This window comes from Protobothrops mucrosquamatus, unplaced genomic scaffold (genome assembly GCF_001527695.2).
Source record: "Protobothrops mucrosquamatus isolate PMUCROS unplaced genomic scaffold, P.Mucros_1.0 scaffold2155, whole genome shotgun sequence".
NCBI lineage: Eukaryota > Metazoa > Chordata > Lepidosauria > Squamata > Viperidae > Protobothrops > Protobothrops mucrosquamatus.
In genome coordinates, this window is record NW_015388252.1 from 92,148 (window position 1) to 110,186 (window position 18,039).

The 18,039-nt window shown below is 37.1% G+C and overlaps 1 protein-coding gene across 1 annotated transcript in view; it reads left to right on the top strand.

Moving 5' to 3' along the window:
* Nucleotides 1-18,039, top strand: part of USP34 (ubiquitin specific peptidase 34) — a 143,976-nt gene that overhangs the window by 90,108 nt on the left and 35,829 nt on the right. The window contains exons 41-57 of the mRNA XM_015824189.1: nt 2,018-2,073; nt 2,175-2,295; nt 3,539-3,722; nt 6,231-6,394; nt 7,339-7,404; nt 9,594-9,740; nt 9,826-9,882; nt 10,030-10,107; nt 10,633-10,727; nt 10,904-11,076; nt 12,954-13,107; nt 13,465-13,543; nt 14,120-14,173; nt 14,275-14,370; nt 16,066-16,130; nt 16,242-16,317; nt 16,423-16,470. Coding sequence (XP_015679675.1) covers nt 2,018-2,073; nt 2,175-2,295; nt 3,539-3,722; nt 6,231-6,394; nt 7,339-7,404; nt 9,594-9,740; nt 9,826-9,882; nt 10,030-10,107; nt 10,633-10,727; nt 10,904-11,076; nt 12,954-13,107; nt 13,465-13,543; nt 14,120-14,173; nt 14,275-14,370; nt 16,066-16,130; nt 16,242-16,317; nt 16,423-16,470 — 1,713 coding nt within the window. The remainder of the gene's footprint in view (nt 1-2,017; nt 2,074-2,174; nt 2,296-3,538; nt 3,723-6,230; nt 6,395-7,338; nt 7,405-9,593; nt 9,741-9,825; nt 9,883-10,029; nt 10,108-10,632; nt 10,728-10,903; nt 11,077-12,953; nt 13,108-13,464; nt 13,544-14,119; nt 14,174-14,274; nt 14,371-16,065; nt 16,131-16,241; nt 16,318-16,422; nt 16,471-18,039) is intronic.

Here is an 18,039-nt window from a genome sequence, read left to right on the forward strand (position 1 = left end):
CTAATTTTCTGAGATTGTGGATTTGGGGTTTTCATGAGCTGTAAGCCATAATCATCTCACTTATGACACATCACGGCTTGAACTATCTTGCTTTGCATGTAATGAGTCTATCTCATATATTAGGTTCACCTTTTAAGTTGCATTACTGAAATAAATGAACTTTTGCACGATATTCTAATTTTTCGAGTTTCACCTGTATGTAAAGATTGCTTTTAAAGGAAAAAGATACAGGTAGTCTTCAACTTAACAACTAATCACTTATCTATTTGAAGTTACAATGACATTGAAAAGGCTGCTTTACAGCCTGTAAAGCACGTTGAACAGTCACAGGTCATTACACCACTACCTCTGAGATCATGTGACTGTGATCTGGGCACTTGGCAACCCATTTGCAATCGTACTTGCCAACTTTCCTGTAGAGTCAAAGCTTTCTGCTTGGATTTTAGAGGGAGGATTTTCAGCATAGAGTGGAAATCCACTTTTGCACAGCCTCAATCAGGCTTCCCACGGCCTCCCCCACCCTCTTGAGGCAGCCTGTGCTCCTTACATTACTGCTATGTCTCTGTTCTGGCACCTGCCCAAATCCAAGCATGCTAAACCTCCACCATGTTTGCAAAGGAGTCTTGTCTCCGAGCAACGGTTGATTTTCTCAAAAGTCTGGCAGCCGTTGCTACGTGGTACCAACTTCTCCTGCCAATCCCAGGAAAAGTATGTGCGCCTTTGGCTTGGACAGCAGGAAAGGCTCATTTGAGCAGGAGGAGCAAGAGTAACAAATCATGCTTCCTTCCCCTTTCTTTTTCTCTTGCACTCCAATTGGTTTCCCTCCCTCCTCCCCCACTTTCTCTGCTCTTTTTGTTCACTCTTGAACTCACTCTTCCTTTCCCTTTTACACATACTCACATCTTTCCATTTGTGTGCAGTTTCCTAGAGGCGATTGGCTTTTGCTTGGTATCATGAGGGTTAAAATTATCAAGCAGATTCCTAGAGAAGATTAGTTCCTCTAGGAATCTGCTTAATAGATTTAACTGAGAGAACTTTTGCAAACTTGTTCCAGCACAGTGGAAGTTTTGCATCTTTGGATTTTGACAGATGCAGTGGTAATGTAAGAAACACCAGGTTACCGCAGAGGTGTGTGGGAGGCCCAGCACAGGCTGTGTGCAAGTGTCTCTGGTGCTGAAAACTGGCTCTTGCTTTGATTTCAGCAGAGATGGTTATTAGCTCCTGAGCAGAGCCTCCTAGGGCAGGGGTAGGCAACCTTGGCTCTTTTATGACTTGTGGACTTCAACTCCCAGAATTCCTGAGCCAGCACAGCTCCACGAGTCATAAAAGAGCCAAGGTTGCCTACCCCTGTCCTAGGGTCTCTCCTACCTACCTGAGATACTCCATATTCTACCTGGGATTCCATCCACTTAATGACCAAAAAGATCACATAACAATTGCAACCAGGAGTGCCAGAATTGCAGTCATTGAGCAAATCAGTCAAATGGGTGTTTTGTTTAACAACTGCTTCGCTCAACAACTAAGATGCTTGTCCCAATTGTGGTCATAAGTTGAGGACTACCTGTAAAGGCATATAATGTAAATATACATAGAACATTTGATCATAAAATCAAAGGTTGGAAGTCTGCATTAGGTAACACCAGTCATCTTCTAGAATACTCTTCTTCCTCAAAATAGATTAGCACCATCCTTTTTGACATTCTGGAAGGCCCTCAAGACCTGGTTATGTTATCAGGCCTGGAGCTCTCAGGAAACTGGAGATACGATTAGACTCCATTGTTGAGCTGGCTAGTCTTACTTCTTTTTGTTTAAGATTTGTAAATCTGTTTTTATAATAAATGTTTTAATGTGGTTTTTATATTTGTTGCTTTTATATCTGTTGTCTTATATGCTTGTTGTATGCTGTCCAGAGTATGTATATCACTTATTAAAATATATTCTAAAACTTCTCTCAATACAATCAGTCTTTTAGTAATTGCTTTGCATTTACAATTTCATTTTGTTTCTTTTAACTTAGACAACTTTACTTGATTTAGATGCCTTAGCAAGACATTTGGCTGATTGTATTCGAAGGTAAGCTTTAATCTTGTTAATTTCTTTAGGATATTTGGTTTAAATAATTTTCATCAAAATATTATTTTTATAACAGAAAATTCTGTTTGTCTTTTTCACAGCAGAGAAATTCTTGATCATCAAGATGGCAATACTGAAGATGATGGCCTTACAGGTCTCCTGCGTTTAGCAACAAGTGTTATCAAACATAAACCACCTTTTAAATTTTCCCGAGAAGGGCAGGTAAGATCTAAAGAACTAAACCAGGATTATAGTACTTGATCTTATATATACTTATTATTACATTTTCCCTTAAGTGTGAATACTGTTGTAAGATATATATGAATGTTTTCTTACTACTTATTTTTTAATATTTCTACTCGAAATTGCAGTTTGAAAGATCACATAAACTTTGTATTAGGAGAAAAATACTTGACTGTGAAGCAAATGGCAGCAGTTTCCATGATAAGCATAGTTTGAGCCTCAGGTACATATAGTTAATTTTGAAAATCCTAATTAATCAGTGATTATGACACTGATTCCACTCAGGGCAGCATTAATTTCTCAAGATCCTTGTATTGTCAGTGTACATAATTCATAGTGGCAAATGAATGTGAGAAATATGCAGTAATTTGATTTTATGAATTATGCAGAGGTTGTATATGATCAAGGTTTAGGGAGACAAAGACTTTGGAAACGAAACACTTTTGAAGATATTATGTCATTTGTTTGCAACTGCAGAAGTTAGGGCTTCTTCTTTCTATGAGCATGCCCAAATTTCCCCTTATTTCAGAATTGTTATTTTTTATATACATTTCAGGACCTTAATTGGATTAATAGAAAATTAGGTTGTTGTGATTAGTCTTCTTTCTTTCCATCTTTATTAAATGAATTAGGGCCTTTCTATTTAGCCAAGTGTTTTTAGTTGGATATATAACTCTTGTAGCACTAATTGTAAAGTTTAATTAGATTTTAATTTTTTGTAGTTTATATTTGTTTCTATGTCAGTTCACTATCTTGAATGATTAAATATGGATACAAATTTAAATAACAAATAGCAGTTTCTATGAGTTTTCACAACCTTCTTTCTTTTCCCTCTTCTCCTTTAGAGGCAGACTTGAATTGTTTACACTCTATGAAGTAATAGCTTAGTTAACCCTATCCTTGCTGCTATCTCAGCTGCAGATTGTGGGGTAAACTTTTTGGCTGGAGTGTTAGCCATCTTTTAGCCAACTTAGATTTGGCTTACTTTGTTACCAGCTGTTGTAGCATTTTCAGCCAAGTACCAATTGGTGTTGAACTATTATAGGACTTAGTGAAAATTAGTGTTTCACAGTTTTCCAGTCTTTGGTGGGATAGAAAAGTTGATTACAAACTGCTGTCTTGGGGGGGGGGATAAGTGCCCACAGTGAATCTTCAGATTCTGATATTAATACTCCACCAAGTAAATGTTGACATCAACTTTTATATTTCCTTTATTTTATAGGAATTCTTGAGAGATATTTTTAACCTTCTGTTCTTATTGCCAAGTCTAAAAGATCGACAACAGCCGAAATGCAAGTCACATTCTTCAAGGGCTGCTGCTTATGACTTATTGGTAGAAATGGTAAAAGGTTCTGTAGAAAACTACAGGCTCCTCCATAACTGGGTTATGGCACAACATATGCAGTGTAAGAATATTTTTTCAAATTTCCCAATATTCTGTAAGTAAGCAGATAATTTCAGTTTCTTTGTATTTTTCCTTTAAGTTAAAAATGTGTTAGGATGTTGATTAGATTTAGAAATGTATTAAGATATTGTATCCTTGTAAAAAGAGCAGCCCTATCAGGAGATGGGTGATATATAAATTTAATAAATAAAAACAAAAAGCTTACCCATCTGTGAATGTTTCTAATTAAAAAGGGTATTTGCAAGCACTTCGGCAGCAAGGAATATTTAAATGGTTAAGTTGCTGCCCTCTATTGCCCCATCATGAGAGATCTTCTCTAAGATTTTCTGACCATAATATTAAAAAATATTGATGTTCATTTTGATGGCTCTCATATTTCATGTTTATTTGCAATTAAGATTCATCATAAATATTTTAATGCACTTTAGTACATGTCAGAATCATATTGCATTTAGTTTTGAATTGACAAAAGATGTTTTTCTCCATTCAAGTTGCTTTATTTTGATATGAAACTGATGTATAATAGAATGTGCTAAAGCAGATAGGAGTTACTGTGGACCATGAATGAAATGCAACTAATAGGAGTTATACTTTAATTTTTCCAAGTATCTTGGGGCATCATCCTTTTATTATTTCCCAGTGCCAAATGAAGAGAGAAAAATAGTTTATATCCATATTGCAATAGATCAAAAATGAGGATTTTCTTTTCTCTCAACATTAACAAATGTTTCCTCCCTAAATATTGGAACATAGAAATTATACTCTGCATTTTATGTGGAGAAGTTATGCTTTTCATTCTTCTGGGCAGAAAAGAAAGAATTTGTTGGTAGTATTTATGGTGATGATGATCAGTGGTAATAATGGTAATAGTAATTATGATGGTAGTAATACTGATAATTTGGTTCTGAACTAAACCCAGTTGTTGAGAATCATTCTTATGATAACATACACATTTCAAAAGATTTTTTTAATTTCCAGACTTAGAATAGAATAGAATAAAATAGAATAATATTGTCACTTTGAATGTACACTAATCGGCATACATTAAAATGAAATGTCGTTGCATACAGCTCTCAAAGGGTCACCACCTCCAATATACGCTACATATATATGACAAAAATAAATACAGAATTATGCATACACCCACATATATTATATGACACAGAGAAACTACACAGTCTAATTCGGATTATGTATATATGTGCATGGCAAGAAAAACAAATCTTGTGACTTTTAGAGATAGCTCTGATATAATAAATATTCAGGTTTTCTATAGCAATGAGAAGGATACCTGAATGGGGCTTCCTCAAATCACAATCCCCACCTAGTAGACTGCAAAAGAAATTAGTCCTTGAGCAAGATCCAGCTCCCTGTTATAGCAATAATAGCTATATAAATATTTATAGCAGCGTTGTACTAAGCCAGGGGTAGGCAACCCAAAACACTGAAAGAGCCACTTGGACCCGTTTCCCACTGAAAACAAAACACTGGGAGCCGCAAAACCCTTTTGATATCTAAAATGAAGATAACACTGCATATATCCTTTTTTACCTTTATTTTGTGTGTGTGTGTGTGTGTATCATAAAGGTAAAAAAGTATGCAGTGTTATCTTCATTTTAGATGTCAAAAGGGTCTCTCTGTCTGTCTCTCTCTCTCCCTCCCTCCCTCTCTTTCTCTCTCCCCCCATCTCTCCTTCTCTCTGATCTTCTGCTCACCTGGCAAGCTGACTTCAAGCTGTTCTCCAACAAGCTGACACACATTCTTATTGGGCTAGCTCAGGGGTAGGCAACCTCGGCTCTTTTATGACTCATGGACTTCAACTCCCAGAATTCCTGAGTCAGCATAGCTGGGCTAGCTAGCTCTCTCCTGCCCTTCCTCCTTCCTGCTTCCTGCAGAGATGCAGCAAAGGGAGGAGCCCCACCCAATAAGCTTATTAGCTCGTTGGAACAGAGTGAGGCTACTCTCTTTTTTACACACACACACACACACACACACACACACACACACACACACACAAACAGAGAGAGAGACAGAGAGAAGGGAAGCGCAAATGGCAGAAGAGGCTGGGAGCCGCAGGGAAGGCTCAAAGAGCCGCAGGTTGCTGACCTGGGTACTAGGCTGTGCTGTGCAAATTAAATAGTATAATGTTTGCTATCCAAGCTACACTGGTTTGTTTCTTTCCAGGAAAGAACTGGATTAATTTTAATTTTATTTTTCCTTTTTTAGGAAACAAGCAGACTTATAGTTGTTGTTTTTTTAAAACACACACCTTTATTGCTTTTGAGCTGGAAGTTGGGCTTCAGAGGTAGCGTATGAGTGGTTTATTCATGAATTCATGATCCCTTCAAAGAAGAGGGAGATGCTTTCATGAGAACATGACAAAATTTGGGGCCTGAGAAGGGAGAATAGGGACTCAACTGGTTGCTGGTTTTATTCACCCAGAAGATTAAATAATTAATGATTTTAACATATACTCAAAAATAAAATTACCATAATGTCACAATTTCAGCTTCTCATGCACCTTATAAATGGGATTATTGGCCACATGATGATGTTAGAGCTGAATGCAGGTTTGTGGGATTAACCAACCTTGGAGCAACTTGTTACTTGGCATCAACTATTCAACAATTATATATGATTCCGGAAGCCAGACAAGCCATTTTTACTGCAAAGGTATGGTCTTCCGCTTTGAACTTGATATGAATTTTAATATTTCAATTAATATCACTATAAAATCAATAAATGTCAGTTTATTGAATGAATGACAGTTTTAAGGAAAGTTTTCCCTGCAAAATAGCCATCTTGATAAAAAAGATTCTGGTAAAGCTGTCTGTCTACCTGAAAAATATTTATGGGCTAGATAAACATACAAAACCTAACATATAGTAAGACAATTTTTTATGTTCACATACTTCCCCATTTTTAAATTGGATCATTTGAACACAGCACTATCAGAATGGTGCTGATTCCAGTGTTATTTAGTTAATATATGGAGGCAAGAATAAAAGTGGGAATATATTTTATGAAAACGGATGTCTTGCTTGTTCTTTGAACAAAAGAAAAATTCATGTATTTTTAATTCCAGTTTTTAACTTTTAATTTCATTGAAACTCTTAGTTTCCCACCTTAAAATAAATAGTAAATCTCCTAATTGGGTTTTATAATAAATTAAGTTGAAAGCTATATCATAAGTTAAGTTTTAAACTTCAAAATTTTTTAAAACTTTTTTTTGTTGTTTAAACTTTAAAAAAGGCCCTGAAGAGTTGGTTCTGCCAATGGGCCTGGGGACTCCAGAGTGATACAGAACCCATCAGGTGGCTTGTCCAATTGTTATCACCAACAGGGTGGGGGGGCTTTGCTTATTTTATTGAGGTTTTATACTTATAAACTGCATGGAGTCACTGAAAGTGAATTGGGCAGCGATATAAATTTGCTTAAATAAATAATTACACTTTCTAGAATGGTTTTAAGTAGGTTTCTTGTAAAATGCTGTAATCTTTTTTAACATTTGTAATAAAAGATTTTTTTTAAAATTACTGTTTACTAATTTCATAAAACAAATTTCATGTGTTTTCTTTCCATTTCAAACTTTTCCTTCATATTATTTTTTAAAAAAGTATTCTGAGGACATGAAACACAAGACAACTCTTTTAGAACTTCAGAAAATGTTCACGCATTTAATGGTAAGTTTTAAAAATCTTTTCAAATATATGTCCTTAAATTTATACCAGATAAAATATCTTAATGACTTTAGTATTTAAACCGTTTTATTGACTTTCTGTAATCCAAGCATCAATGAGCTCTCCCTTATGTCCACTATTTGGCAGATTCTTTGAAAAAAAAATAGACAGGATTGGAAACCTCCATCCAGTTTCCATCTTTGCTTCCATATTGAATGTTCACAGGTGCTCATATCTGGACTGTTTTGTTATTTTCTGTTTTCTTTACATAAGTTGTCTTCTTGCAAGGCAGAAAAAGAAAGAAAGAAAATTAAAATTAAACCTTGTTGGACTGAAGTTATAGAATTTGAATGGCAATTGCTTTTGATTTTCCCTACCCCTTTATCCAAGCAGAATATTTGTGCAATTGTCCCTTTTCCAAGTACTGGAAGATTCCTTTTTCCCCCCCATATGGAGGCACCCATTAGTATTGCAGCATAAGCATTGAGAAGAAAACCAGTTGTGCAGATTGGATGTGGTATATGCAGAATGCAGACTCGAGGAGAGAGAATTATGCTCTTTTAAAGAGGGATCTCACTTGGAACCCATAACATATTTCACAGAAGGTGAAATACTGTCCATCAAGACCTGGGTGTTGAATGCTGCATTGACATGCAGCCTGGGCTCATGAAACACTCCAGGAAGAGAACAGGTGCTGGTGGCCTAGCAGCTCATTTCAGATCAGCCAGTCCCAATGGATCTCAAGCCACAGTTGGGCTTGGTTGGTAGGCTTAATAACTGGCACTCCATGGCCTCTTGCACTGTGCAGAACTGTTGCCCAATTACCTGTGCTCACTCTTATGCTCTGTAGCAAGCTCTGCTTCTGAGGTGTCCCAGTCTCTGGCAGTTTGAAGGTAAAGATTGGTCAGAGAAGATGGGCCAGGATCTTGGCACTGGGAAAGAGATTAGAGGAGGATTCTGATAACTCTTCTATGAGAGATCTTTGCTGGGCAAGGAGAAGGAAAGGCAGCAGGCAAGATCTTACTGTCAGGCAAAGAAAAGAAGGACTCTCTCTGCAAGGCAAAGAGGAAGAAAAGGGAAAGCAAATGAGAAAAATAAGACAAAGAAAGAGAAGAAGTAGACTTGCAAGAAAAAAAAATGTAGAGTAAACTTGTGCAGTTTTTAGTGGAATGGCTATACAAAGATGATTAGGGGACTGGAGGCTAAAACATAAGGAACGGTTGCTGGAATTGGGTATGTCTAGTTTAATGAAGAGAAGGACGAGGGGAGACATGATAGCAGTGTTCCAATATCTCAGGGGTTGCCACAAAGAAGAGGGAGACAAGCTATTTTCCAAAGCACCTGAAGGCAGGACAAGAAGCAATGGGTGGAAACTAACCAAAGAGAGAAGCAACCTAGAACTAAGGAGAAACTTCCTGACAGTTAGAACAATTAATCAGTGGAACAGCCTGCCTCCAGAAGCTGTGAATGCTCCAACACTTGGAAGTCTTTAAGAAGAAATTGGACGGCCATTTGTCAAACTGCCAGCCCGCAGGCCAGATGTGTCACCAGGAAACCGCGCCCACCCCATTGCCGGCAATGGGGAAGAAGCTCCGATACGTCACATGATGTCGCGAGTTTGACATGTCTGGTATAGGGTTTCCTGCCTGAGCTGGGGGTTGGACTAGATGACCTCCAAGGTCCCTTCCAACTACTACTACTACTACTACTATTATTATTATTATTATTATTATTATTATTATTAATTATTATTATTATTATTATTATTATTATTATTATTATTATTATTATTATTATTATTATTTCCTATAATGATTCTCATAAGCAAACAAGTATACTGGGTATATGATTTTCAATTTCTCACATAGATTCTACTATCAGTAGAAGTTGCTAAGCAATTAGAATAACCCATTCTATCTGTAGCTGATTGGTCTTCCACATGCCAAAACTGTAAGCCAAGAGCATTTCTTGTGCTATGATTATGAGCAGAACTATGTTAGTATCCTAATTACCTTATCAAACAGACTAGACTGAACTTCCTGTTTCTTTTTATTTCTATGGCAAAAAAGGATCCATATCAGAAGCAGTTCATAAGCAGACTTAGCCATACTAACAAATTTTGATAAACACATGAATCACCTGTTGTATGTTCTTAACAACTAATAGCTTGTTTTCCTGGCTTCTAAACAAAGGAAAGTGAATGCAAAGCATATAATCCAAGGCCATTCTGCAAAACCTACACCATGGATAAACAGCCACTAAATACTGGTGAACAAAAGGACATGACAGAATTTTTTACAGATCTTATAACAAAAATTGAGGAAATGTCTCCAGAATTGGTAAGTCTAAAGAAATATTTTTAATGAAATAAAATAATGAAATAATTTCCCCTATTTTGACTAAAATAAATTCATTCATCCACAGAAAAATACTGTGAAAAGCTTATTTGGAGGTATTATCACAAACAATGTTGTTTCTCTGGTGAGTTCATACTTCTACTGTCCATTGTTCCCTACTGTCTATTGTTTCTTTTTTTAAGGGGGAAGTGGGGAGTGCTAATATTGGCTTTATATTTACAAATTCCTATTGATACTGTTGGTTTGGTCTGTTATGACTATTATTATTTAGGACTGTGAACATGTTAGCCAAACTGCTGAAGAATTCTATACAGTAAGATGTCAAGTAGCAGATATGAAGAATATTTATGTAAGTAGAACCATAGCAATAACATTGCAGATCTCTTGGCTGTTTGAGATCTCTCAAATAGCATTATATCAAATTAAATTGTTATGCTCTTTAATGGTATTGCTTGTTTTGAATGGCGTCCAGAATCTCTGGATATTCTCTTTCCAGCACCTGGGAACATAAAATGTTATTTTCTTCTGAATCAGATCATTGTTTCATCTAGGCCAGTATTGTCAATGATGAGGGCCAAAGCACCCTAAAATTCCAAGCAGTAATTTTTCCTCTCTACTTTCAGCCATTCTCAAGTTTCAAGCTATATCTGATTTTGCTTTTTAGGAAAAAAAAACTGCATAGCAGTGGCAGACTTAGTTGTGTATGTTTGCGTCAGTAGCTTTATGATATTTTTTGCCCTTAGAAACTTCATGTTTGGCTCCTTAAATTAATAATTTAATAGCACTTTAGTTAACACCTATTTAATAAATAAATTTTAATAATATATTATTATAAATTAAAATTAAATGAACTTTCCCTGTGTATTATATATAGGAATCTCTTGATGAAGTTACTATTAAAGATACCCTAGAAGGTGATAACATGTATACTTGTTCACACTGTGGAAAGAAAGTACGGGCCGAAAAAAGGTAAAACGGAGGAAAGAAAGCTTTGAGTTTATTTTGGTTTAATTTGCTAAACATTAAATACGTCATGTTTCTAAATACTGTGATCTTATGCTCTAAATATATAATACTTTGAAAGTAGGTTAGGGCATTATTATTATTTAAGTCATTATAAAAGGAATATTTTCTTCTGTTTCTAGGGCATGTTTTAAGAAATTACCTCGAATCTTAAGCTTTAATACAATGAGATATACTTTTAACATGGTTACTATGATGAAAGAAAAGGTCAATACACACTTCTCATTTCCTTTACGTTTGGATATGACCCCTTATACTGAAGATTTTCTCATGGGAAAAAATGACAGAAAAGAAGGTATTTGATTTTACTTCATCTTCAATTTTTTTCTACTAAATCTATTGACCCTTTTAACCAATTTGCATGACATTTTTGGATAATATTGGGCAATTGTCATGATAAGCAGAAGTTGTATTGATTAAAAACAGCTGCTGCTTTCTGAGCTTTTGACATAGATATTGGAAAGCTCGACTATCTCTCTCTCTCTTTGAAGTGTTCCATTAGTTGGAATCTTGACATCTCTCCTCTTTATGGGAAAAAGTTACATCTGGAGAAATGAGTAGCAGAGGCTAGAGGGCACCAGTGAATATTTCCATGTCATTATTTTTCTCAAGAAAGCCCTCAGACCCTTGCCTCTTCCAAAAATCAAATTTCTAAAAGAGCACCCAGTTTTTGTGCCAATCAAGTAACTTTTCAGAAGGGCATGATTTTTCAAAGTGTGACCGGGTAGAGAGGAGACCAAGACTGTTTGGTATCTAAGAGGGTGGGGGAAGCAAACCCAAGGCCTGTAGGATCCAGCCAGGTAGGAAGCAGACCCATGGTCTATAGAATCCACAGGGGCAGAAGCTGTGCAAGGGGTACCTCAGGGAGTAGGGAAGACCTTAGGCGGCCCAGTCAGGTCATGTGTAAACTAGGAAGGTGCTGCATTTTGGGCCTATGCCTGCACTGAGCCCTCCCCCACATCCTGTGGCATCCCACACTCCACTTAACAACCGCAATAGGGAGAGCCAGAATTGCAGTCATTGGGTGAGATTGTCACGTGGGTTCTTCACTAAGAGACTGCATTGAATTAAAACTACAGTTACAATTACAATTACAATCGTAAATCAAGCACTACCTGTAATGGAATGGGACCTCATATGCAAGTACTTGCACTCCAGCAGTAAAGCCAGCAGTGTTTATTATATTCCTGCAACTTTTGCTCCTTCCCTTGTCACTCTTAACTCTTATTGGTGATACTGTTGTTAATGTGCACCTGTTCAGTGACAAGTTGCTAATTAGTATTAGCACCTGCTCCAGCAATGATTCTGCATATATATCAGAGATATTTAATCCTCACAGGGCTTTGACCATCAGCAGTTGCTGTTGCCACTATACTTTATCAGCAGCAGCAGAGTGAGGAAAGTAGCCGGGGAACAGAGAATTATGAGCCCCTGTGCTAAACCACAAAGCAGATTTTTGAAAGCCTCTTATTTCCCACATGTTCTAACAACGATAGAGCTATTACACATTCATACGTGTTCTTTCAGCTGTTAGTACTGATAATGGAGATGGAGCGCTACCTCAATTCAAGGAATGAATTATGAACCTTTTTGAAAGATAGTCTGGTTTTATTTTCCCTTTTGCCATGCTGACAAATGGGGGTTCTTTAGATCTATTGTGCCAAATAATATTTGTAAGAAAGGGTATGTATTTTGCTCGTTGGTATCTTTATAAATAACCTATGGTCTGGGTCCGTGGAGGCAATATTTTGTCTTTTGTTTTCTCCCTTGTCTATTAGATTTTACCTGATTTTATTTTATCTTTTGATTCTTTAAATTAAAATGAATAAATGGGAAACTAACATGTTGCAATGTAAAGTACCACATAAGGCTTCAAGAATACCTTAGTTCTTAATAGGTCTAATGGTATTTTTTAGAAAATAGAAATGGTGGGTATCTGCTTCTTGTGAAACTATTCTTCATAACCCAGAAATAAGATAAGGCGATAAATCATATCTGGGAGATAAAAAGAAATGACAAATCTTGCAGATAGGCTGGAAAGTCCTCACTCAAGAATTGCGCCTTAATAACAGTATATTTAAAGTCTTTTTTCAAAATACATTGTAAAATAAGCCTTACCTTTTCTAGGGGCTGAGACAATAAGATATTAAGTTTTGTAAAATATTATTTTAGGTTTCAAGGACAATGGCACTAATTCAAAAGAGACCAAGAGTTATGAGTATGATTTGATAGGTGTAACCGTCCATACAGGAACTGCTGATGGGGGACATTATTACAGTTTTATCCGAGATATTGTTAATCCCCATGCTTACAAAAACAACAAGTGGTAAGTTATGAATGTTTAGTAAATACTTGATTAATGGTAGAGTATAATTTGTCATTGTTATATCTCAGAAAATGAGAGGTTTGTTTTTGTTGCTGGATAAACTTATTATGTCTTTGCAAAATTAGTCACCAACATTACTTAATATTAAAAGCATTTATTCTGTCCCAGCTTTAATAGCATTGGCTGAATATTTCATCTTACTAGTAGTTGGGATTGTATTTACTTGCTTGAATTTTCTTGTAATATTATAGCAAAATTAAGAACTTAACTGAATTTCACTTTCATTTATCTTTAGGGCAGTAAATATTTTAGTCTTGTATGAATCAACTTAACACTCAATGTTTTTGCATGTTTTAGGTATCTGTTCAATGATGCTGAAGTAAAGCCATTTGATTCTGCTCAGTTGGCTTCTGAATGTTTTGGTGGAGAAATGACAGTGAGTTGTAATATTTTTTAATACTATTAAAAAGGAACATGTGTTGTTGCAGTTCCTGTTAATGTTACCCCACCTTGCTATTTCACTGCACATTTATCCACTATAATCAACAACTAGGTCAGAAAGCCTCTGGCTTGTCCTGGGGAACAAAAGAAAGAAGGGAAAGAGGGAGGGGGAAAATGAAAAAAAAAGTTGCAATTTTTTTAAAAAATCTACCCAAGTAGGATGCAATGAAGCTTTCAAACATCCTTGATCAAAGACTATGGAATACACACTTAAAATATAGTCATCTATTCATTGACTTTAGTAGTAGATAATTATCTATTATTCAGTTAATTACATTTCCATATGTTACTGTTGCAACAACTTGTAATTATAATTGTATGCATGATAGTTTTACACAATAGACAATTACCATCCTATTGTATTCAGAACTAAATTGTAGAAAATTATACACAGCCATTCAAACAAATTAAATTTGTTATATATAATGTGAAGTAGTGTTGAAATTTGTACAGTTTTAAGAAAGTAACATTACAAAGAAAATGTATTCCTTCTAAGATATTTTTTTTCCAGACGAAAACCTATGACTCTGTCACCGATAAATTTATGGATTTCTCTTTTGAAAAGGTACCTAATTTTATATGTTAATTTAGACAATAGCATCTTCCAATTGTCTTCCTCTTTTCTGATTTCAATGAAGTATTGGCTTTTTGTTTTTCTTCTCTCAGACTCACAGCGCATACATGCTCTTCTATAAACGAATGGAACCAGAAGAAGAAAATGGCAAAGATTATACATTTGATGTTTCTTCTGAATTACTAGAAGTATGTTTTTCCTAGAATTATAAGTCATTATACTTCAAACAACACAAATTTATAATGATTACAGACATTTCTAAAATTCTGTTTTCACTTTGTGATTATGGAATACTGAGTGTAGATTAACAAGAAAAAATAAATTTGAATAACTGTAGAATCAAGCTGCAACATAACAAAATAGACAAAAGTGAAGGGGATCTGAATACTTTCTGGATGCACTGTATATTATACCTTGGATTCTAAGATAAGCTAAGGCCTTTAGTGAGGGAGAATGAGACCCCTCATTTCAATAGTCTTCCGTCATCTATCTACCTACCTACCTACCTACCTACCTACCTATCTATCTATCTATCTGCCCGCCCGCCTGCCCGCCTGCCCGCCCGCCCGCCGTGGTGGTGCAGTGGTCAGAATGCAGTACTGCTCACTCCAGCAGTTTGATTCTGAACGGCTCAAGGTTGACTCAGTCTTCCATCCTTCCAAGGTTGGTAAAATGAGGATACAGATTATTGGGGACAATATGCTGACTCTAAACTACTTAGAAAAAGCTGTAAAGCATTATGAAGCAGTATAAGGCTATATATAAGGCTAATTACTATTGCTATTGCTATCTATCTGTCAATTAATATGCTGCCCACCTCACTGTCAAATGACTCTGGGCAGCTTACAACAATATAAAAACATGATATAAAACAAAAAGATTAACAGCATTCAGTGTTAACAATTACAAGGTTAAACATTTATTGATTTTATTGTAATTTCTTTGGTGATTGTTCTGAGTCACTGAGCATATAAATTTAATAAACTGTCATTGATTTCAGAGTAGTAGGAGCACTCCCAAACAGTTTGGAACAGGATATAGGGAACATTGTTTAGTTTACGTACTTAGGATGCTTTTTATTATTTAAGTGAAGTTTCCATGAGAGAGAACACCAGTAGCATTTTATATAACAGTGATGGTGAACCTTTTAGAGACCGAGTGCCCAAACTGCAATCCAAAACCCACTTATTTATCACCGGGTGCCAGGTGGGCGTCGATCACTGGGTGGGAGTAGCTGTGGTGGTCATGGCAGATTGGGTGGGTGTGGCCAAGGTGGGCGTGATCACCTCGATGTTGCTCATGGGGAAGGATGCCTGTGGGGGCCGAGCAGGGTTGGGGGAGATCCAGGGGGTCTCTGGCAGGTGGGGTGCTGGACAGGAGGCTCATCCTGCGGGGTGAGGTGAGGCAGGGAGGGGATGCCATTGTCACAGGGCAAGGTGAGGCAGGGGCCGGGGCAGCTGCTGCCTGACACCATCGGCCCCTGCACACACAGGCCAGCGAGCGCATGGGTGCTGAGATGCATCCGGCCATGTGGGACCTCGGCGAGTTAGTGGGCAGCTGGTTGAAGAGGGACGGTTGCCATCTCCGGGGCATGGCACACGTGCCCACAGAGAGGGCTCTGAGTGCTGCTTCTGGCATGCGTCCCATAGGTTCGCCACCACTGTTATATAATGACTAATTTTAAATTATGTTACAATTAAATAGCAAGGTTTACTTTTTATTTTATTTATTAAATTTGTTTGCTGCCCATCTCGCCACAAATCTTTATTCATTCAGTTAATCAGTTTATATAGGTTAAGAAGTTCTTACATGAGCCATTTTCATCCATCTCTGAATAGAGTAAATGGCTTTACCTGATATTTTTTTTCATTTTTTTTCATCAGTGGATATGGCATGATAACATGCAGTTCCTTCAGGATAAGAATATTTTTGAGCATACATATTTTGGGTAAGGTTTACATAAATTTATATTTTATTTAATAAATAAACTCCAGGTTTTTAAATCCAGTTTTTAAAAAATGGGTGTAAAAACAAGTATTTGTGCATGTGTTTGCCCTAGATTTATGTGGCAGTTGTGTAGTAGCATCCCCAGCACATTACCAGATCCCAAAGCAGTTTCTCTGATGACAGCCAAGGTAGAGTATCTTACTGTCAGATTGCTTTTTTTTTAAAGTGTTTTTTTTAAAAGTGTTTTAGCACTTGTTCAGGATAGTCTGTGACTATCAATTATTGTCTTACAGTTAAGCACTTCTTTTGTCCTTGAAACATTTATCCATTCAAAAGAAAAGGTATGTGCCTGGATTTTCTATAACACAGTGTATATTTCTAACATTGATTAAGATAAACAAAAATCCTTTGCTTCACTGACTGAAATATAAAGCAAAAATTATAATGAAATTTCAGTTCTTTTCAAACCAGATTATTTCATCGTCTAAATCAGGGGTCCCAACCTTTTGCAGCTTGACGGCCTGATGGGGGGAGTGTAACTGGGCCGTGTAAGCGGTGGACTCATGCGAGTCAAGCTGCACATGCATGCCGGCCAGTCTGTTGCATGGCCCTGTTCTGAATAGGCTACGGCCGATAGTAGGTCACGGCCTGGGGTTGGGGACCCCTGATCTAAATGAACTTTTGAGCTAATACAAGTAGACCTTGCTTAGCATCTTCTTTGTGTAGCAACCATTCAAAGTTATGAAGGTGTAGAAAAAAATAACTTTGTGACCAAGGCATATGTTTACACTTTTGTGTAGTTATGATGGCACTTAATGAAGGGAGCTTATAACTGGTTCTCAGAATTCTGGCTGTCATAGTGTCCATTGGTCATGTGATTGTGTTCTAGGGGTTTGGGTACCTAGCTCACGATTACAACACCACAGTAATCCACTACAAACACCATTTGTAACCTTCATTGGCAGTTTTCCACAAGCAAAGATTTCAAGTTATTCCCATAAGTCACTCAAATTACCTTTTCTTCTAAGGAGCCCCACTATGGAGTATGAGATCCCAGGCATCTTATAATAGTGGCTCAGTGATTAGACTGCAGTATTGCAGGCTGACTTTGGCCACTGCCAGTAGTTCAGTCCTGACCAGCTCAAGGTTGACTCAGGCTTCCATCCTTCTGAAGTCAGTAAAATGAGGACCAGATTGTCAAGCTCAATATGCTAACTCTGTAAACCATTTAGAGAGTGCTATAAAGCACTGCGAAGCAGTATATAAGGCTAAGTGCTAGTACTAATTGCCAGTTCGTAGTACATCCCCTGTATTCTCTGCATTGCCCACCCTTGGCCCCCACTGGCCCACCGACCGCAACACCCACTCTTCCAAAGTTCTGACACATCAGCCTGTTTGTCTAGTACTCTGATCACATGAGGTCTTCTCTTAATGGCCCACATGATCGCTGGGTTACGATGACAACTGGGACTGTCAGGATTGACATGCTAAGCAATGTGGTCATATGACATACTTTACGACTGCATTGTTTCGGCAACAGAGAGTCTGATCCAATTGCTGTTGTAATCCAAGGACTACCTGGCCAGTCAGCTAGTATGCATTGTCCTATGCTTTACTCATTCCCCCACTCCCCATCGCAGACTGGAATAATTGGAGAAGAAGGAATTACAAGAGAGTAATCACACAATGGGGAATACACATTGACAAGAATACATTGGTGCCAGCTGTTTACTTACAGCTCTTGGGGCTGCTAGCCGCAAGCATGCTAAGCAGACAGCCAGTGTATTTCCCATTGTATGCCTGTTTATTCTCTTGTAATCTTTTTTTCTTCAATCTCTCCTGTGCCTGGCCTTTGTTTTTCTCCTCCTCCTTCTCGCAGTCCCAACTACACTAGGTAAGCAGCATTGCCA